The sequence below is a fragment of the Myiozetetes cayanensis genome, unplaced genomic scaffold (genome assembly GCF_022539395.1).
Source record: "Myiozetetes cayanensis isolate MyiCay16 unplaced genomic scaffold, myiCay2020 scf3, whole genome shotgun sequence".
NCBI classification, from domain to species: Eukaryota; Metazoa; Chordata; class Aves; order Passeriformes; family Tyrannidae; genus Myiozetetes; species Myiozetetes cayanensis.
In genome coordinates this window covers 30,320,556-30,342,487 of record NW_026087521.1, presented here as the reverse complement: position 1 = coordinate 30,342,487, position 21,932 = coordinate 30,320,556, and the positions used below count along the sequence as shown (strand labels likewise).

At 40.6% G+C, this 21,932-nt stretch overlaps 1 protein-coding gene across 7 annotated transcripts in view; it reads right to left on the bottom strand.

Moving 5' to 3' along the window:
* Positions 1 to 21,932, bottom strand: part of ANO6 (anoctamin 6) — a 132,033-nt gene that overhangs the window by 48,174 nt on the left and 61,927 nt on the right. For 3 of the 7 annotated variants that reach the window (XM_050325432.1, XM_050325433.1, XM_050325438.1), the window contains 3 exons: positions 18,060 to 18,259; positions 17,506 to 17,611; positions 13,305 to 16,550 (listed from right to left, as the gene is read on the bottom strand). In XM_050325432.1, coding sequence (XP_050181389.1) covers positions 16,344 to 16,550; positions 17,506 to 17,611; positions 18,060 to 18,259 — 513 coding nt within the window. In that variant the 3' untranslated portion in view covers positions 13,305 to 16,343. Of the gene's footprint in view, positions 1 to 13,304; positions 16,551 to 17,491; positions 17,612 to 18,059; positions 18,260 to 21,932 lie in introns of those variants that run through there. The other 4 variants (XM_050325436.1, XM_050325437.1, XM_050325435.1 and 1 more) reach the window with 2 other exon arrangements.

Sequence of the window (21,932 nt, the reverse complement as noted above, 5' to 3'; positions counted from 1 at the left end):
GCAGCATGGGGCTGCCTTCCTACCCCAGAAATCTTTTCGTCCTGGGAGCAGCCTGGCCCTCAGACCTGCTCAGCCTCCCCTGGGCTCTGTCAGGAACCCCATAACTCATTAACGTAGCAGAAGACTAATCAAAAAATTGCAATGCCTTCATATCTATCTGTAGGGAAAAAAAAACCCAACAACTTAATTTGGATTCTGGTTTGGTGACTGGCTTTACAATGAAGAAAATAGGTTTTAAAATAAATCCAGTCTTTACCAAGCAATGCAAATCAGTACTTCATGTCACACAGTATTGTACATCTCATTTTATTTCTAAACTAAATCATCACTAACAAATGTAAGCTATAGATCAGCAAATATTGCATACCTTTGTAACTGATGTAAATATCCAAGGTGTTGGGTTTTTCTTTTTGTTTTTCTTGTTTTTTAATTGCAAGATTTTTTGTGAATTGTGCTTTTTCTTAATTCAAAGTCATGAAGATGACTAAATTTGAATTTGGTGCATTCCTAGGATCCAGATCTAAAAGCACTCAGGTGTCTCAACTCAAAATTCCTCTAACATTTAAGTTTACAACTGTGAATCTTAAAAACCACCTAACATCTATGTAGCTTTTTTACTAATCAATACAAAAGGGGTGGAACTTTTCTGCTTCTACAAGATATAATACACATACAGAACTCTGATTAGGTCTTCATCAAATGTCCCATCAAGGACAAAACCAAACACACTTCTTGACAGATACAAAGCACTGAAAACCAGCCTAAAAGCAAAATGAAAACAATCATAAAATCAACTCTGTTTGGCAGCTAAAATTTTCAGTCCTAGCCAAATCAGCTTTTGGATTGCAAATGGTCTCAATAGATAAATTAATGTCACTGAGTGGAAAGGTCACATAAAACCTGGATTTTTTTAAACTTCCGTCAGATTGCATGACAAAGCTAGGAAAACTTAGGCATTGGGTGTTACCTGCTGCATGTTATGGACTTAGATGCATTTTAGCAGCTATACTTCGGTCTTAGGGCTTTGTAAAATTATGTTGGTTTTCGCACAGTGAGATCTATAGATTGATATGGATTTCTTTTTTCTCATTCACACACTTTCTATGGATTGAATATCTTTCAATTTTTTCTTTCCTTTTTTCTTTTTTTTTTTTTTTCCTGTCATCAATTAAACTGATTATTCTAAATTGAATCTGTTAAGGAAAAATATTCTTTTTTCTATGAACACCCGCAATTCCTTACAGAAAGATTCTTGGCTTGAGTGTGGTGTTTCTGGTCCAAGCTAGGAGCAAGAAGGAGGAAGAGGAGCAGGGAACATTTCTTCTCTTCCTCCCACTGTGGGGGAGTGTCCAGGGCCCAACCTGGGATGCTGAAAGCTTTGAGCCAAGTCAGGCCTCCCTGGGTTCAAACTTGGCAATAGTGCACCCAGATACCGGATGGTAGCTGGGGTAAGACTTAGCTGGGAAGGACTCACTGTATTACTTCTAATAAAATAACTTCATACTGTCATTTTAGGTAATTACACACTGGCATAGGGACCTCAGTCTGCTTTCCCCAAACCCCTGGTGAAAAGGCTTTACACCAGACTTTTCCAGGCTCTTAAATATGTTTTTGGAAAACTTCCCAAAGTTTTGGGTTCGCCTTTGGTTGCAAAATAGAAAAGTCTGGACTCTTAGAAACTACCTGGGGAGGAAAAACATTTCCCATTCAGCTCTTTTAACAAAGCCAACCAATCAAAAAAGTTTTCCTTTTTCACTTAATTTTAAATGTTGATAAGAGATAGATACTTCATTCCTTAAAGTTGGTTTTTCATGGAACAAATGTTAGCAGACTAAGCAAGCTGGTCCTGCTGTATTATACAATGCTGCAGACAGGAGGCCCATAAATAGATTGAAAAGAAAAAAATGCTGGGAAATGCTTGCTATGAAATTAATTAGGTATTTAAATAGGAGGAGCTGATTTCTGTAAAATCAATAGGATTTCTATAAAACCAAGAGTGCTTTTTAATCTTTCAGAGATTCAGTCCTCAAGTGGAACAAGTTCTAGAAGGCAGCTCTCATGTGTTGATAAGCAAAAAACATGGAATAAGTGAATAAGTCTGCAATATCTGTTTTATAAATACATAGAGACAGCTTCATCTCTATAATGTATTCATTATGCAGCAGTAAAAGCACTTTGGCCCCATGTCTTGAGGAACATTAAAGTTTTACTATTACTGCAGTGCATTGCCTGTCTTGCTTAGTGTTACTGTATACCCAATATATATTTTGAGCTTGTAATTGGGGTGTGCTGCGGGGTATTTCTTTATATTTAAATAATTATTGGCCAGATTTTCAAGGAGTGTCAGCATGTCTGGCTGAAATGGAGTCAATGGGGCCAAACTCATTTGTATGAGCTAAGGATCTGGTCCTGTATGCTTAAAAATAGCCTAACGAGAGAAGGACCCATCTACCTACTGAGAGGTTTTGTGACCTACTTCTGCAGCTCTCCTGCTCATTTGGGGAAGTCTAGTTCTTCATCTCCTTGGTCTTCCCCATTGCTCACAAAAGCAAATTCCACCAGAGAGAGAGAGAGAGCAGCTTCTGCATATTAATAATACACAGCTCTATAAATTATTAATAAAAAGATACCACTGACTTTGAGCTATGGTGTAGTAATTCACACTTAGCTGTTTAGCTGGCTCTCAGCCTTCATCCTGGTGATGCACGAGACACCTGAATGAATGATTATCCTGTCATGCAGCTCGTTGTTTCTAGTTGCTTAAATTGAGCACTGCACGTATCAGACGGGATCGTGCAGCTGATTGTGGCACACCAGAGAGACCTTGCCCACCACATGGGTGGTCAAAATCAGAATGATCAATTTTTCAAATTGCTTAAAGATGTGTCTGTCTGTGGGAATGGTGTCAGCCATAGCCTGTGAGGGCTCCATCCTTTGGCGTGCTGGGAATCTAGAGCTGGTCCAAAGAAGTGTTTTAACTTGGGATCCTATTTAATTTAATGACATGTACAGACACTCTGGTGGATCCTATGAAGTGCCTAGTGCAGAGCAAAGTCCTACTACTGCTCTAGTGATGGATGTGTTCACATTGTCTTTCTCCAGCTGTTCACTCCATGGAAAGTCACTGCACTCTCTGCTGTGCCTCTTCAAGTTCTCCCTTAAAAGGGTATAATTAATTTTTAAAAAGCTTTGCAAATATGTGATTGTATTTAAAAACAAACCAAATTCCCCCCCCCCCCCAAACTGAGAAGCTGGGGGGTTGTTAAGTATCTGTGAGCTTAGTAAAAGAAATTGTCCATAGGATATAGAAAGCAGAAGGAGAAATACTGCCCTGATTGGCAACCTATGGACAGCTCAACCAGTTCTTGTTTACTTCCAGGTGATTCACCACATGCCAGTGTCAATCAAAATGGATCAGAAGGATCACAGCTGAAAAGTGCCAGTTTTTCTCAAAGGAATCCTGGGGTGCCTTGTTTGGGTATAGATGTCTATGTTCCAGAGCCCTAAAACTTGGGGAGGTGAGACTTAGCTTTTAAATGCCTATATCCCCCATCCTCTGTAGCATTCTGTTAGGCTGTCAGTACGCAGAAGAGTGAAAGGCCACAGTCATCACTAACATCCTGTTCATCAGATAATGTTCAGTGTTAAAATTTTGTAGTTGAGAAGTGACTCTGCTCATGCGGAGCTTGTAGGGGTGTAAAATCCCCACAGAAACCTTGTCTCTCATGATGGCTGCAAATGGGAGGTATTTGGGTGTTTGGGTGGTTGGGTTATCCCATATGGAAGGATAAACACTGACGTATTTAGATCCACAAGTGAGGCCTTCCTCCTTTTCAGAGGAGAATATGGGGCTCCAGGAAGGAGTCTGGTGCCTTTGTGCTGGTCTCAGGGAAACAATGCTAATAGACTCATTGCTTTGGCACATGAGCCCTGCTGGAAAGAAAGTCTGTTAATCCCCTCTATAGTCTCTCTATTTATACCCTTAGGCTGCACGTTAACTGGCCAAATACAAGAACAAAAGCTGACTAGAAATATCTCCTGTGGTTGTTGTTCTCATGAGTTATTATCCCTTTTATTAAGGAGCAGGCTAAGAACAACCTCAGTTAAGGACAATGTTCTGCAAAGAAATGTGATTATCATGATGATTTAGGTGAAACTTGGTCCTGTGGTTTGCCTCTCCCTATGCCTTCAGTGCGCATTTTCCTTATTGTGCTTTGAAGGGATGGTGTCATCAGCCGGGTTGGAGGAATGCCCTGTCCCTTGGTCCTCAGTGAGGTCAGCATCAGCCTACAAGTTAAGTTTGTCTTCTCATCCATTACATTAAGGCATTTGGCACTTTAAGACTTCTTGTAATATAATTTTCACAATAAAAAGGAAAACTTTCTTGGGCTATGTATTTGTATGTCATCTTAGAGATGGGATCTTCTAGAGAAGGGCAAGATGTGGGACTGTTCACCAGATTACTAGTGTCCTTTCTGGTGTTTCCTTACTTATGATAATTTTTGAAATTAATGTATATGATGTTTCACATTTGTTTCTTTAATATATCTGAAGCTTATTCATAATTTGGATTATCTTCGGTTTTTATTTGATGATCGAGCAATTCTGAAGCTGGAGGGAGGAAAAGCTATCCACCTCAAAATCAAGGTTTGGGCATGCTTGTATCTTATTCCTGGGTGAAGAAAAGGGAAGTTGGAGGTGCTCTTGGCCACCATGCTGAATATAGACTCTTTGGGCTTGGCTGTCTGAACTCACAGATCATCTCTTGTGCATTAAATTAAATTGCACAGAGCCACTAACACCCATGTAGGACCAAAGGTAGCAAATAGGAGAGAAGAACCATGGGAATGTCCTGACTGGTTATTGTAACAATTTCTTTCTCTCTTTAAATGTCTGTTTAAATATTTAATAAGTTTTTATTTTCCTGAGAATTCAGCTTTAGTTGAAGAGGGATATCTGGAAAATGGAAGTGGTATATTCCTGAGCCAGCTGTTTGCCAGCATTATTAGAAGCTTTTTTGAGAAGCCACTTGTGAGAACAAGCCTTGCTCTGTCACAAGTCCTCCAATGTCCTCCTGGCCAAGCCTTGATGGATGTTCAGCTTCCTCGAGGAGTTAGAGGCCTCGTGGCCTCGCCTCTGCATTTAGAAGATGCATACTCACAAGTTAAGACATCACATATTGCTCAGTCCTGCTCTAGCACAGGCAGGATTTAATATTAATCTTTCTTTACTCAACAGTAAAAGTTGTATTTAATATCAGATCTATTAAATTTAATACTGATAAATCGAGCACTTTCTTAATGTATGTTCACATTCTGTCTTAGCCTATTATATATGTGCTGTACCGATGTGATGCGTTGGCTTTGTAAATACACAAATAAAGACTAGAATAAAAAAAGCATTTGCAAACCAAGTTACTGTTCTGTGAAATAATGGAACTTTGAGAGCTGCAGTTCATTCCATGCAATGCTGAGGATGTCTTAATTGATCTAATACATCATTACCCCTGAGAGGATAGGTTTGGTCCCCTATCTTCTGGGACTGTGTGTTCCCTCACCACTTGTACTGGTTATGGTGCTGTTTGGATCTGTAATGAGCCAGGTTGACTCAATGATCCAGAATAAAACTGGCAGGTAAAAATGGGATAATTTTCTGATGGGTTGGTGAGTTGAATTGTCTTCACAAAGGGCCTGAGGAATGCTGTGCACAGCGCAGGTCGATGGAGAGGGAGAATGATGACCTTTTGTCAACAGAGATCTGTTAGATCCACTCAACTGCCTCTTCCATCCTTCCAGCCAGGATGCCAGGACACAGGTCCATGAGAGGTTGAAGCATTCCAAATGGGTCTTGCATTCTTACCCTGCTATGCCGTGACTTGGTGCCCTGCTCTTTCTGTGCACCAGCAACTTTGTTCACTGGCCCTGTGATGAGCTGGTAGAAGACTGTTTAGTATTTCTGTGATTTTAGTTAGGTCTCTCCTAGTTTTGCGTCTTGAGCTGGTTTTTCAGGATGTCAAGTGAAGACAAGTGATAGTGGAAAAACGTGCAGGAAAGCTTGCTTGGGCACGCAGGAGGTGATTGAGCTATGGCAGGGGTGGCTTAGATAACTTGAAGCTGTAGGCTTCAATGCTACAACATACCTGTTTTCTGCATTTTTGTTTCCGTTTGTTTGGGTAAATTTGAGAGGCATAGTTATGTTTTCTATCTGACAGATTTTTAATTTGTACAAAGCCATATGTGTACTATGGACCTAACTCTAAGTTGCAAAAGTGTCTTCTTACCCACAAGATACTGAGAGAGGATGCTACAAGAAGAGCAAAGATACATCAGTAATTTTAATAAGTCCATACATAGACATGACAACCAAAATCCAAATCACTAACTCATGTTCATTAAAAATGTCTGCAGCTGGTCCAATTTATTTGATAAGGTACAAAAATTGGCAAATAACTTGTTGTAGATTCTGATATGACTAAACCAGCTTGTAAGAAATGGATGAACCTATATTTCCAGGTCCATCCATGTTTTAAGTACAGCGTTCAGAAAAATTCCAGTACTGTTCCCATATGTACCATAGATCATACTTTAATTGCTTGCTACTTTGGGCATACTTCTTCTAGTAAAGTCTCCCTACTTTACTGAGTTTGTAGTACAGGTGATACCTCAGTGAGCTATGCACATCTTCTTGTGCTTAGGATTGATAAAGGCTATTGGAGAACTAGAGTAGACATTATCTTTGATTTAGCATCAAAACCTGTTTTCATTACTTGATCTCAGCTCCTGAGGACAGCCCAAATCCTCCAGCACTGGAGCTTTCAATAAGACATTGTTTGTTCTGCTGCACTGTCAATAAGATGTCATTACTTTAGCTGCAAGATAAGAAAGGATTTGTTAATGGCTCCTCTTGGGGGATGGTGACATTTTTTTCCCCCTTATAGATCAGGAAAAAGTATGGGAGCATGCTGACAAGGAAAGAAAATCAGTGTGGTTTATTTTTTTGTATTTGCACTGCTCGGTTAAAGCTTTAAGTTATGAAGAGCACAAACGCAGCCTTTTTCTTTTATTTGTAGTTCTGTGCAAAACTAGTGATATAATGATTGGTGTGCATAATGTATATACCTTTTTAAGAGATAAAAAGAGATACTTCAGGGTCTTTTCAAAAGACCCTGCTGTGAGCTGTAACAGGTCTATAACCTATCGTTAATCCAGAAGTACGGTACTCTAGGAGAGGCAGATCAGTTTTTGCCTTTTCCAGATTAAGTAAGTAGTTACTAATTAACAGCAGATATGGAAAGAACTTTTCAGCTCTTGCTTTGGCATAGCTGTCAGTGCTGTCACCTGGGGGCTGAGTGGCTGGAAATGCAGATGCTGCTGCCCTCACCTTGAGACGTCTGCCTCTGGCCAAAACCTCCTGCAAATACCCCTGTCTGGTGTCACCTCTGTACCCAGCTGCATGGCAGGCTCCTGCAGGCTGCTGTCATGAAAATCCCTGATTGTCCTGGGGTTTATTTGGCAATCTCTGAAATAACAATGTGGTATTTGTTCCAAACCACATTTAGGACAATGGTTAAGTTCCCCATTCTGCAAATTTTTAGCCATCCATATGATCTTCTATGTAGTTAAAGACATGAGCACTCAGAGAGCATGTCTGAACTCAGAAAATTCACTTGGCTTCAGGTGAAGCATGAGCTCAAGGCACAGTAACTACCCCTGAATAGGGATATTCAGAGGACCCAGACCAGGTGCCAAGACCAGCCCAACTTGTTTGCAGTTGTGCAGGGCACTCTTAAAGATACAATCCTGCCACTTCAGCTGTGTAACCAGCACAAGTAGCCAGGCAAGTCCTTCTTTTTTAAATTCATTAAAATAGCTGTGGGAATAGGAGCACATTTGGTCACATTTTGGTAGATTTCTTGAGGCAGACACTTCCCCGCTGCTGAGCTGCCTCTCCCACAGCCTCGTCCCTACTTCCTAACCTGCATGACCCTCTGTTGGGCTAGCTGTGTGGCCACAGCCATCCATGCCAGCACGGGCACTTATGTGGCTGCACTGCCCCCCCCAACAGACAGCTGCACAGAGGGCTTGGCAAGAGGCAGCCCAGGGTGGCAGGGAGAAGGCAGGGAGAGGGCTTATGCTGGCATGGCTGCCAAAATATTTACACGGAACAAGTAACCTTAACCCCTGACTCACCTCTTGGTAGCCAGCGTACTTTGAGCTCTGTAAAACCCCAGAACATGACAAACCCCAAGCACCACTGATCCTCAGAGGAGGGGATGAATGTTCAGGGCTGAATGCCAGACTGAGGGTATTGGTCACAATTTCCATTGATTTGCCAGGCTCCAGCAAGCGAGGATCCTGCAGTGCCCTCACCACAGAGACTTACAAGATATTGCTCACTCTGAGCAGCCAGACCGGTTTAGAAAATGACTGCATGAATGAGCACAATATGGCTGTAACAGGAGACCAAACAGGATCCCAGAGAATGGGGAGGTAAGACAATAGCCACAGGTGGCTGTGCCTCTCAGCACAGCTTATTTAGCCACTTGCTGTGAGAGGTCCACCCAAAAGCTGAGAAATTATGTGAGAGGCTTATATGGATAGTATGTGAATATCTAAAACAAACAAACAAACAAACAAAACAAAAGCCACCAATCAAAAAACCACAACAAAGCAACCAAAAAACCCCCCAAACCCCTGATATTGCATTAATGCTATCACAGTTGGCTGTAATTTCTCCTGTGTTGCACAATTTAGTATATGAGTTTCTTCCCCACCTCCCCGCTCCTCCCCCAGCAACTGCAAACTCTCTCTTCATATACTAGAGGTGGCTTTTTGCTGCATGCCAGGACACAGAATGCAGTGGGATTTTCTCTGTGATCTGTGATGTGTACTTCTTTTTCTTCCTCTTCAGCATTTGCAATATTATCATAAACTACATATTTGTAGAGAATATTGTGTCTTGACAGAATTGATACTATTACTGACCAATAAACTGTAACTTTAATCCTAGCAATTAGCATTGCTTTTACAGGATAGTTGTATGAGAGAATGCAATAGAAATTGTAGAAAGCAACTTTAAAAGGCTCTTGTTTTGATGCACTTCCAGATAGTAAATAAAACCCACTTTCTTCAACTTCCCTGTAAAGAATTTTTTACTATTATCAGGCTACTAAGAAACGTTATTTTCTTATGAGGAAAGTATTAGTCCAAGCCACGTGGAGGTTATTTATGACTAACAACATCCCTTTCTTTTCAGTGTTTTTTGTACCTGCTACTGATCCATGGTTGAGGTCCATATAAATGCAAATAAAAACAAAGCTTGACGCTAACAGCGCTTGCTCCCCAGTGTTGGAAAAGCAGCCTTATATAGTAGGCTGGAAATGATAGGTGAGTATACCAGAGAAAAATCTTGACTTGGCGTGAGTTGCTGATACCTTTTCTGACATCTCTGGCGATGTGCAGGCAGAGCACACTAACAAGGTAGGGTGAACTGGGTGGGGCAGAGCACAGCACACCTTCATCTGGAATATATTGACTATCCGAAATAAGTGCAATTCATCTTCTCTGTGACAGAAAGAATTAAATTGTAGTACCACTAGAAGTAATAGGTAACTTTGACTATTTTTGTATTAAATAGCAAAACAACTAAAGCCTATTCTTTTAATGGTTTTAAATGTATCATCAATCTAAAACTGCACCATCCTCATATAGATTCGGGCTGTGATGATACTATATCCTTCTGCTTATAGAACAATAATCCTTACTATGCTTCATTATGAAGTTTGTTTTGTTCTTTCTCTGACATAGCAAAAATCAATGCAAGAGTGGCAGGACATCGGGGGTACTGCCATGTGTAAGACACGCAGCCCTTAGTGAGCAGAAACAGGTTGGAAGTGGTAGTACTTCTGCTTCCACAACTATCATGAAAGTAGATCCTGGAAATCCCTCAGCAAAATAAAAACAACTCCTTGCAGGTCTCTGCAGTGATCTCTTAAAATTACGCTCTAATCTTCCTGTTCTCTAAGTCTTATAAAAGGATTTCCTTGAAGCAGAGAGGAAGAGTCAGAGCAGAATCACAGTTGCCAAGTTGGAAAGGACCCACAAGAATCATTGAGTCCAACTTCCAGCCCTATACAGGATCATCCCAAGAGTCACACCTTGTGCCTGAGAGCATTGTCCAAACACTTCTTGAACTCTGTCAGGGTTGGTGCTGTGACCACTTCCCTGGGGAGCCTGTTCCAGTGCCCAACCACCTTCTGGGGGAAGAATCTCTTTCTGATATCCAACCTAAACCTCCTCTGACACAACTTCAGGCCATTCCCTTGGGTTCTGTCACTGGTCACCTCAGAGAAGAGATCAGTGCCTGCCCCTTCTCTTCCCCTTACAAGGAAGCTGTAGACTATAATGAGGTCTCCTCTCAGTCTCCTCCAGGGTGAACAGACCAAGTGACCTCAGCTGCTCCTCATACGACTTCCCCTCAAGGCCCTTCACCATCTTCATTGCCCTCCCTTGGAGGCTCTCTAACAGCTTAATGTCTTTCTTATGTTGTGATGCCCAAAACTGCCACAATATTCAAGGTGAGGCCACCCCAGTGCAGAGCAGAGTAGGACAATCCCCTCCCTCAACCGGCTGGCAGTGCTTTGCCTGATGCCCCCCAGGACACAGCTGGCCCTCCTTCCTGGCTGCCAGGGCACTGCTGGCTCATCTTCAACTTGCCATTGACCAGGGCCCCCAGGTCCCTTTCCATGGCACTGCTTTTCAGCATCTCAATCCCCAGTCTGTATTAACAGCCAGAGTTACCCCATCCCAGGTGCAGAATCCAGCACTTTCCCTTGTTCAACTTCATATGGTTGGTGACTGCCCAGTCCTCTGATTTGTCGAGGTCTCTCTGCAGGGCCTCCCTGCCTTCAAGGGAGTCAACAGCTCCTCCCAGTATTGTGTCATTTGCAAACTTGCTCAGTATCCCTTCCAGTTCTGTGTCCAAGTCATTTACGAAGATGTTGAAGAGCACAGGGCCCAAGATGGAGCCCTGTGGAACCCCACTAGTGACAGGTCACCAGTCTGATGCTACCTTATTCACTATGACCCTCTGTGTTCAACCCATGAGCCAATTGCCCACCCACCACATGATGTGTTTATCCAACTGTGTGCTGGATATTTTGTCCAGGAGGATCCTGTGAGAGACAGTATTGAAAGCTTGACTGAAATCCAAAAAGATTGCATCAACTGGCTTCCCTTGATGAAATAGGTGGTTACTTTGTCGTGAAAGGAAATCAGGTTTGATAAGCAGAGCTTTCCTCTCATGAAGCCGTGCCGGCTGTGACCCATGACTATGTTGTCTTTTGGATGCTTTTCAATACTTTCCACAATAATCTTCTCCATAACTTCACCAGGCACTGAAGTGAGATTGACATGCCTGTAGTTTCCAGGGTCCTGCTTTTTAGCCTTTTTGAAAACTGGGACAACATTTGCCAGCTTCCATTCAACTGGGACCTCTCTGGATTCCCAAGATCACTCAAAAATCATTGAGTATAGGTTTTGCAATGACATCAACCCAAAATTCTTTTTGTTGTCCCCCACATTTCTGGCCAGCTTCAACTCCACTTAAGCTTTGACCACACAAATTTTCTCCCTACAGTGGCAGGCAACATTTCTATATTCTTCCAATGCCACTTGACCTTGCTTCCACTGGGCATACACCTTCCTTTTTTACCTTATTTCCAAGAGAAAATGCCTGCTCAGCCAAGCTGGCATTCTGCTTCACCTGCTTGACTTCTGACATTCGGAATTGCCTGCTCGTGTACCCTTAGGAGATGATGTCTAAAAACTGAATAGCACTGATGGACCCAAGAACCTGCAAAAACAGCAGAAGCAGAAGAGAACTGATAGCTATCTGTATGGATGGTAAAGAGAGACAGAGTGGACTGCCTGGAGGTGGGAGCACCACAGACTCAATCAAGACGAAGAAATAAATGATGAATCAAGGTGAAGAAATAAATGATGACTCCATAAGACAGGGTTTATTATGACATAAGTGAAAGGTACAAAGACCTAAACTGTTTATTTGTATGAGAACATAATGGTCCCTGTCATCAACTTGGTGTTGGAAAAAATTACTTCCATCTAGGGGATACATTAAAAAATAGGAGATAAGTTTCAGCACTAGTAATAGTTTAATGGAAAAAGATTGAATAAGAGGATGAATATGGAAATTAGGGATGACATTGTAATAATTTAAATGTGGCATTTGGCAGCAGAAGTACCGTTCACAGAAAAACAAACAGTGCTAACCAACATCAGATGTACTGTTATTAAAATAGACTTTAATGACAATAAATATAAAGAAATCTTAATATTCAGAAAACTATTAGCAAACATTCTTAGGAAAAATACAAAAGCACGTTCTTACATTCTGAATTTTATCACCATACACACAGACTAAAACAGTTGCAATAATCTGTAACTTATGGTTCTTGTCAAGGCAGTGAAATGGTCACTGGTCCAAATTCACCCTGACTTCAACAGATCTCTACAAAGTAAGAGTCTGGCCTACATATCAAGTGTAAAAAAAAAAAAAAAAAGATAACACCGATTAATAGTTTAAAACAATTATTAGTTTTCCCTTCAAGCAGATCTTTAATTAAAGTGACCCAGCCTAAAAAAAAAAAGTTACAAATACTCGTTTGTTGGCAACTGCCACCCCAGCATTTTGTTCTGATGCCTCTGTAGAGCTCCCTGTGTACAAGCAGAGCACATTTCAGCAGTTGGAGGTAGAGGCTACAGAAATTGCACAGCTTAAATCAAACTATTAAAATGCAATCATTAGGCACTCTGTTGGTTTTCCTCTTCTCACTCAGAAATCTGCTGTGAATAACACTGTGCACATGGCAAACTGAACAGAATTCCTGATGTAATGTCTTCTGAAACGAAATGTTACATTAGCAAGGAGCATGGCATTTCGGAAGCAAATCACCAGAGCAAAAAGTTAATGTTGACTAGGTGATGCCCACGCAGCACTCACTGCTCTCTTCAGCCTAGCTGTTTTCAGCTCTGCGGACTGAGTGCCTGACAGTGACAATTAAGTGCATATCTAAACCCTGCTTTCTGGTTCAGTTTAAACCAAGAGGAAATCAGTCCATGTGCACTGAGACCAGTCTGTGATGGGGAGCACTGCCCAGAAAACGGGGACAAGTGGAAGCACTCTCGTCATTTGAACAAAAATGGTTGTGTAGAAACACACTCAAAGCTGACTAGCTTTTTATTATGAGAGGAGCCAAACTCACAGATACACATACTTTGCTGATGTAAAATCATTATTTTAAAGGCAGGAATATAAACTCCCGATGACACTGAGGGTCAACTCCCCCTTAAGGAAATGGTGCCAACTGATGTAAAAAGAAACAACTTGGAGAGTCCATAGGAATCAAACAAGGAGCAAAAAAGACCAGGCACTCCTGAAAATCAGCCTTAAGCTCTGCCACTGCTCACAGTATGACCCCAGGCAAGACACTCAATTCCTTTTTTCCTAGTCTCTTTACCTCTCAAAGAAGGCTATAAATACTACCTCAAGACCAAATAATTACCTGAAATAGTCCACTTTGAGCTACGTTTCCTCCCCTGCCCCCCCCCTCCCCTCCCACCTTTACCACAGGATGCCTCTTTGACTGTCCCAACCCTCTAACATAACATCTGGAAAGGTATTTAAGGCACACTAGTGCTGTGATCACTGATGGGAGAATGAAAATGGCATCTCTCATCTGAACACCACTGCACATGGGAAAGGGCCAGTTGAAAGCTAAAATCAAAAGCTCCAAGTACGGAAGGAGCCGACTGTCCTTTCTAACCCAACTCATTTTGCACAATTAAGTCCTGAGTATTTCACTAAAATTGTTCCTTGAAACAGTTGAAACAGTTTTTTGGAAAGAAGCACTGTTTTAACCAAAAGTTTGGTATGTTACGTGCAGTGACAGGACCAGAAGCAGTGGTCACAAACTGAAACAATTTTTCACTGTGAGGGTGACTGCTGGCATAGGTTGCCCAGGAAGATTGTGGAGTCTCCATCCTCAGAAATACTAAAAAGAAGAAGGCTGACCTGGCTGAACAGGGAGCCTTGGCTGGTATTGTGAAAAGACAGGAGAGTTTACAACCTTTGGAAGAAGGGGCAGGCAGCTCAGGAGGACTACCAAAGATGTTGTGAGGTTATTCAGGGAGGAATAACCTTTGGAAGGGCCAAAGCATAGCTAGAACTTCATCTGGCTATTGCTGTAAAAGGCAATGAAAAATGTTTCTATAAATATATTAGCAACAAAAGGAGGGCTAAGGAGACTCTCATCCTTTATTGGATATGGGGGGGAAGTACAGTAACAATGAACAAGGAAAAGGTTGAGGTACTTAAAGATACCTTTGCCTCAGTCTTTAGTAGTAAGACCAGTTGCTCCCCAAGTACCCAGCTGCCTGAGCTGTCAGACAGGGATGCAGAGCAGAATGAAGTCCCCGTAGTCCAAGGGGAGATGCTACACCACTTACACACACACAAGCCTCTGGGGTTGGACGGGATCTGAGCTGCTGCTCATGGTTTGGACAGACATATTGTTCACTGAGTAAAAAACTGGCTGGATGGCTGGGCCCAGAGAGTGATACCTAAAGTACATATAGCTGTGGTAGTCCAGGACATGGCTAAGTTACGGACTTGGCAGTCTTGGGCTGATGGCTGGATGATCTTCTAGGTCTTTTCCGAGCTAAATGATCCTATGGTTCTGTATGGTTTTTTTCAAAAGACAGGCTTGAGCTACACAGCAGCCAATATTTGGAAGTTTTGCTACAAAATTCAGAGGTTTGATTCCTTATGATTATTAATGTAATAATATTTATCTTGTAAATGTTACTTAGTTTCTGCAAATGAACTTAATAAGTAAAAAGCTACATGAATAATGTGCCTAAAAATTCTGCCTATCTCTTGCATTTAAGAAGAGTACAAAATTAGTACAAAATTACAGACACAAAGTAATCACCTGGTTTATAGAGTACAAGCATATTTTTGCTTTTTTAACAAGATTTGGGTTTTGTGATTTATAGAAATTTATAGAAATTGGTCCATTAAATCTGTTAAAAGAGAAAGCAAGGTAATAATCTGAAATATCACTGCTGCAGACATATAGCAGCACTTTACTTCCCTATTTCCCAGTATGCAGCTGGTCCCAAAATAGCCAAGCAGATCTGCAGCCTAATTTGAGGAAGACTGATAGCTGTAGCACATGCCTCCACACCTCTAACATCCTTCCTTGTTATTTAAAACTTCATAGCATGTTTAAGGCCTATTAAATGGTTTCTTCCAATCTCCAGTTTCAATAGATTCATAGTCTTGTCAGAATTCACTTTATCACACTATGTTGTATCATAACAGGTCCAGCTGTACATTCATCCCATGTCAAAATCTCAGGAAAGAACACAGTGTTCCTGGTGTGAGAGAAATGCAAACGACAGCCCTCCACAGATATTGATTTAGTACGTGAAAAGACTTTTAACACTTATTGCTTTTACAGGTAGGAGACCTTCAAGGCTGTGAGCATTTAGTGTAGAATGGGTAAGTCAGCTAATGAAAATACATTGACTGGGGAAAGATAAAATGCCTGAGTTTTTTACTCACTTGGAGTACTGTAAAGTTAGTTTGTATGCACTGATTTCAAAGGAATTCTCCTGTTTGCACTGAGATTGATGAACAGGGTGGACTTACAGTCCTGTTGCTTCTTGTGATCCAAGTCCATGATTAATTGAAATATCTTGTTATCCATTTAAGTCTCAGTATGCATAGGTAATTCAGGCTAGTAAACAACTGCTCTTAGCATGTCAATTCCAATGGCTTAACAACATGATTTTGAGTTGCATTTGCTTTCTCTTTCCTTCATATTTTGGCTTTTCCCCTTCATTTTATAGTTGAGGTTTGCATTAGGAAGCAATCAAAACTCCTTCTTTAGATGTGATTATATTCTTACCACAAATCATTCGTATTCAATTCAAACTAGTTATCTAGTATCTGATGCTTAAAAAAAGCAGAAAACACTCTATGTATTTGGGAGTTAATCTGCACTGCCTTAAGGTGATAAGTAATTTTTATCTTCCCATGTTAAAAAAAAAAAATTTCTACTAAAGCTGTTTAAAAAACTTATAACTCTTGCCTGAGTTGCAGTGGTTGCATTTGTCTAAGGGAAACTGGTAAATGAGTAGGTAACAGTTGCAAGAAACAACGTTTAGTAAAAGAAATTAATCTGAAGTGTTTTATCAGCTATAGATAATATCTGGACTGGTAGTAGCTGGCTAAATACTGTTATTCTATATGAAAAGTACTTATTCAAACTTAGGTTGGAAAGTGCTGCCTGCTCCTTTGGTAACTTTGTCGGCTATTTTACCCATGGTTTTTTTCACAACTTTGAGATCGTTTTCGTGCAAGAGTTTTTGTGTGAGGTATTTCTCTCGTTTGACCTTGCTCTTGGTCTTTTCTGATACATCCGGAATTGCATATGAAATAATAAACTTCACAAAGTATATGACATGCTGGGAAAGATGAAAATGAAAAAATGTCAGTCAGGTTGAACAGGACATTATTATGATTATAAATGAAATGTCACATTATCTCTTAAAACTCTAAGCTGATTCAGTACCAGTATCTATCACAGCAGAACAGTATTTTAAGAAGATATGCCTAATCAATAGAATAATTATCTGACAAACAAGAATTTCTGATTTGATAATTCTGATTTAAGCAAGGACTTCTCTGCGTGCTTTGGGGGCACTCTGGTACCCAGTGCTTCCGCCCTGCATGGAAACATTGGTTACAGTTTCTTATAAGATTTTTTTAGGTTTATTCAAATGACTCTAGGGCAATTACTTTGGTATGGGAACTCTGATCTAACCAGTTGCATGTTTCTTACTACTTCAGTAGTCCTTGGATCAGACCTTAAGCGCATTCTATAATTAAATAATACCTAATATTTCTCTCCCTTCATCTTGGACTGACTCTCATCTTTCGTAAGCCAAACAGAGGAAACAGCAATTGCTTTTTGATGATCACCTAGAGCCTCACCTCTTGCAGTAACTGTTTTTATAGACTTCAGTCTGCTAGTGCACATATATTATGTATATACATATATATATATTTACACATGCATGTATATAGACAGCATACATATATGCTGTGTGCAAATTTCCTCTCAGTACATGTGAAAATATTTTTAGTGCAACTACCCCATCTATTTCTGCTACTGAAAATAATTTCATAGTTCTTGAGAAAAGAAACTGCAAACAAATGGGACAATCCTCAGCTGATATCATGACTTCAGGGACTTCTTTTTCTAATGGTGCTACACTTAATTTACATCTACCAAGCCCTTGCCCATGCCGGCACACATCACCAGCTCTGATAGCCGTGCCTGGACAGAATGTCTCTGAAGGATTTTCTGCCAGGAGGGAAGAGACTAAATAAGTAATGCTCAAACCTCTGTACACTGACCTCCATGACAATGATGAAAGCCAGCTTGGCTGCAGTGACGTGCCAGTAGTATATGTTATGCTCATATTGGCGCTGGTGACCAGGAGGGTAGCGGAGATCCCGGTATCTGAAAGCAATGCAGGAAAGTCAGGAACTTGTCTCTGGCATCTCTGCAGTACGTCACTCTGGCCAGAGGATGGAGCAAGACATGTCCCTGCTTAATGCATCCAGGAACAGTTAGCTCAGGAAACTACCGTAGTGGGTAAAATCGTATCTACAAATGAGCTACATTTGGCTGAAATATCTTATTTTTGCCACTTTTTTAAGAATTACTTATAAAAAGGTGCTTTTTTGGAAGACTATCAATTATGAGAAAAACAAATTAAAGTAAGAATCTTCTGAGTAGCACAAACTTACGAGTGAATACTGTAACTCAGTTCTGCCATTCAAAATACGATGGGTTTTTCTGTGTTTTAACATTTCTTACTGGATATTATTAATTGAATGACATGATTTGGATAGCAAAAAAATTATTTTTGTAATTGGAAAATGACAAACACTTATTTGACACTTGCCTGCATGTCGTTTGGTTCCCAAACCAAGGGGAAAATGGCTTGCTTGCATTCTTGAAGTCTGATATACTGAAGACAGAAAGTGTGCTGTTTATATACCCTTTCATAGTGTGACTGCTGTGACTCCCATAAGGAGGGACAGAAAAGGACCAGTAATAAACCAGACGAGGAATCATGTCAGATGTAAAAGCAATGATCATAGCCTGCATTTCAAAAAGACAAGACAAAAAAGCAGAACAGCATTAAAGAAATAAGCTTTAATATGCATTCCTTTGCCATATATTTAGTATCTCAAAAGTTAGAGTATACACTAAAAATAGAAAATATGTGCTTTTCCAGTCAGTGGTTGTTCATTCTGTAAATGAGCACATAGTCTCTCACAGGCACAAAATAATCTCTTTCTGGCATGTGCACTCTGTACAGTTTTTAAATTACACTAGCTCTTCTGGATGCCTTAAAAAAGTTATACTATAATAAACTTTTTTTTTTCTCATGAGCATGCATGACAGCAGCAGCCAAACTCATCTGAAAGTACTCTAGGGTAACCTTAAAAAAATGTGCTTGTTATCAGAAGTATTGATGAGATACTAAAGAGATCCTGCCTGATGAAACTCATGAAAACAAGAGAAGAGTTCTTCAGTAATAGAACATTAAATTTCACCAGAATCCCCGATGTTTGAGTAAAGAAATTAAATAAATTAGATATATGCCTCATCCATCTCTGACCCCACAAACACCTCACTCTATCTGAGGGGCTAGCAAGCCCAAATTCATCTTGGTAGTTGTTGCCTCCTAAGTTTCAGTGTCATACATGTGGAAACTGCTCTTGATGCCAAGATAATTTTTTTAGTAGCAGCTGCATAGTGTTGTTCTATGTATGACGTGACCATTTGTTTTTATGTTGCTCCCAAGAGAGTCCCTGTCCTACTCAGTCTGCTAGTCACAAACTGGGTAAGAAATTTGATCTGTTTGTTGTGGGAAGTGTTTTCTAAACTCATGAACTTCCCAAAACATACTATTCTGGAGGACAGGTTAACTATGTTTAATCCAGTCCCCTCCTCTGCAACAGCAAGTTCAAAGGGTTTCCCTGTGAGAAAGACTTTCCACTGGCAAGATCTGCAGCTGAGTGCCTAGCAAGAGGCTGCCCAGCCAGCTCATGACAACAGGCATCTCTGATGCCCAGCACCTTGGAAGGAGTGACCAGCTGCACTCCAGGACTGAAAGAGAAGTGTTTTGCCCCATGCCAGGGTAAAAAAAAAAAATCCTAGAAAATATGATTAGAAAGAACCAGGACAGAGACACGGAGGAGAAATGTGTGAAGTAGGGATCTAATGAGATCAGGGGAAGGGAGTTTTGGCAGAGATGTATAAAAGGGGTAGAAAAAAGCTATAGAAAAATCATGGGACAGTGGCAGGGGCAAAGTTAAGCAGTAATGGGTAACAGAGGTGCATAAAACCTCCTGTGTATTTTATTCACTTTCATGCCAGTCCGCAATTCATGAAGTCTGTATTTCCTTATTTTCATGACATGGGGCAAAAACTGTTGATCTTTGTGCAGCATTCCCAGCCAGACAGCCCCAGCCTGAGGAGGTATTTGTAACAGTTGTCAAAAAAGGGAAGGGGAGAGAGGAGAAAGGGTGCAAAAAACCAGCGCAGAAACCTCTTCTACCGTTCCTTGAGCAATGCTTTGATGGCAGTGCTAGATAAAACAACCTCCTCCCTCTGCCTCTAGCAGTTCACTTGTGCCCTGTGCTGGCTTGAGCATTCCTGGCCCTGTGCAGCTGATCAGATCATGGTGCTGATCTGACTGGGAATCCCTGCTGGATCCTTTCCCTGATCTGGTTTATCGTGTGTTGATCAAAATGGTGGTGTCGGCACAACACAAGAGACAGCAACAAGGGGAAAAGACAGAGAAGGGAAGGGAAAGGGCAGGGAGTTGAAAAAGGTACAAGATCCACCCTACCTCAAGTAGCACCACTGCCAAATGACAAACACTATCCTACTGTTTGAATTGACTTAAATAAACCTGAGAAGCTAAACTGTAGTTAAGATAAAAGTTACAGAAACAATCTTTTTGAGACTGTGGTCCAAGATGAGTATTTGGTTCTCCAGAATATTGTTATAAGTGAGTTCAGCTGAGTGGAAGTTAATTTGGCTGATGGGAAAGAAAAGGCAGGCATCCTAAGACTAAAATAAGCTCACTGAAAATTTTCAAGGGTAGGGTGTTTTTCTTGTACTGCACTTTGGCTTAAAACAAATGTGGTTGGCATGCACTTTTAAACGCTGTTTTTAAGCATTTCATGCCAGTATGAAATGAAGTGAAAATTACGTGTTGTTTATATTTACATGCTGAGTAGGTGTTTTTGGCTGACAACAAATATGTATTACTGTGTCTTGCAGTTGCAGGGAGATGACCCCACAGCTAAATTATTGGTTTTATCTCTGAAGTAGAGTTAAAAGTAGGGTACAAGTAGATTATTTGTACCCTGAAGTACAAGCACAGAAATTTTTTGTTAAATATGTTTTCTCTCTGTTCATTAGTTCATCTAGTCAGATCATAAATGAACTATTAGCAACCTAACATTAAGGCAAAAAAAAAAAAATCCCTTCTTTCTTTCGACAAAAGGAGTTTGATGGTGCTTTTTGTATCCTTTAGAAAGATGCTAGAATATGGTATTAACACAGCTTAATATTTGATCTCACTGACTTTTTCTTTTTTTTTTTTTTTTTTTTTTGCAAGGTCCCAGGTTTCTCATCATCCTACATTTGAACCCTGCCTCACTCTCCTCCCTCTCTCAGAATGATCTCCAGATGTGCTCTGGAGAGCTTCAAGGACAGAAATACGAAGGCTAATCCTGCGGCATGCTCTCAAAGGAAAATTTTTTTCCTCTTGAATTATGGGCTGCATTTCAGAGCATTGCACTGGAGAACTACAAACAAACAGCACATTCTTTGCTTCTCAAGCTTTACTGCACACAGTTTTCCATTTACACCATAACTAATTAAAAGCAGCCTTCAAATCAACAACAGATGCTTTGGTACGCAATGGTAAGTCCGGTGCCTTAGTGGCAACTCTCAAAACTGTTAGCTTTGTGTAAAAGTTGCTTGCAAGTTACTAGCAGGTGTTACAAAGGTTATGCATGAAGGAGATGATACAATACCGAAGTCTAATCAGCTGTAATAAGTCATGTAGAAGAGAAGAAACAGTTTCTGTGTACTAAGGAAAAATCAAGTCGGGGAACGACCTATACTAGATCCTGGATGTCAACCACATAAACAAACATACTTAATGGAAGAAAACTGTATCTAGCTTTTGGTCTAGCACGTGACCTTACAGCCCACACTTCATTAGCAAGAAATACCACTCTCTTCGAGGCCCTCACAACACCTGCAGCAGGGCTGTTTGAACACAACAGTCTCCAGTGCTGAGCCCTTTGCACACCAACAGCCCCACTGAGGTCATCAGCAGATGGCCTGTGTTCACACTCACATTAACTGCAGAAAGCTGGGTGTGAACACATCCATAAGAGGAGCCTACACACGTCTGAGTTACTGTAAGGTCACCAAAGCCACTTTAACACTGACCCGAATAGCGTAAGAACTATGACTGAGGTATAACATTTTAAAGTAGTCTCAAGATGTATATTCAGCTTTGAATTTCATATTGGTATTACAAGATCCACCTGGATTAGTTAGTTTATCCGACAGCATAACATATTTGTTTTTCTTCCAGGGCACAAAAAATTTTTCTTCCTTTCATTTTATAAGTTTTCTAGCAGTATATTTTAAAAGAGAATATTACTGAACCAATAAAGTTGCCTCTACTTGTAACAATGCTAGATCAAGCTATGCTTCTTCTGTGAATTTGCATTATCTG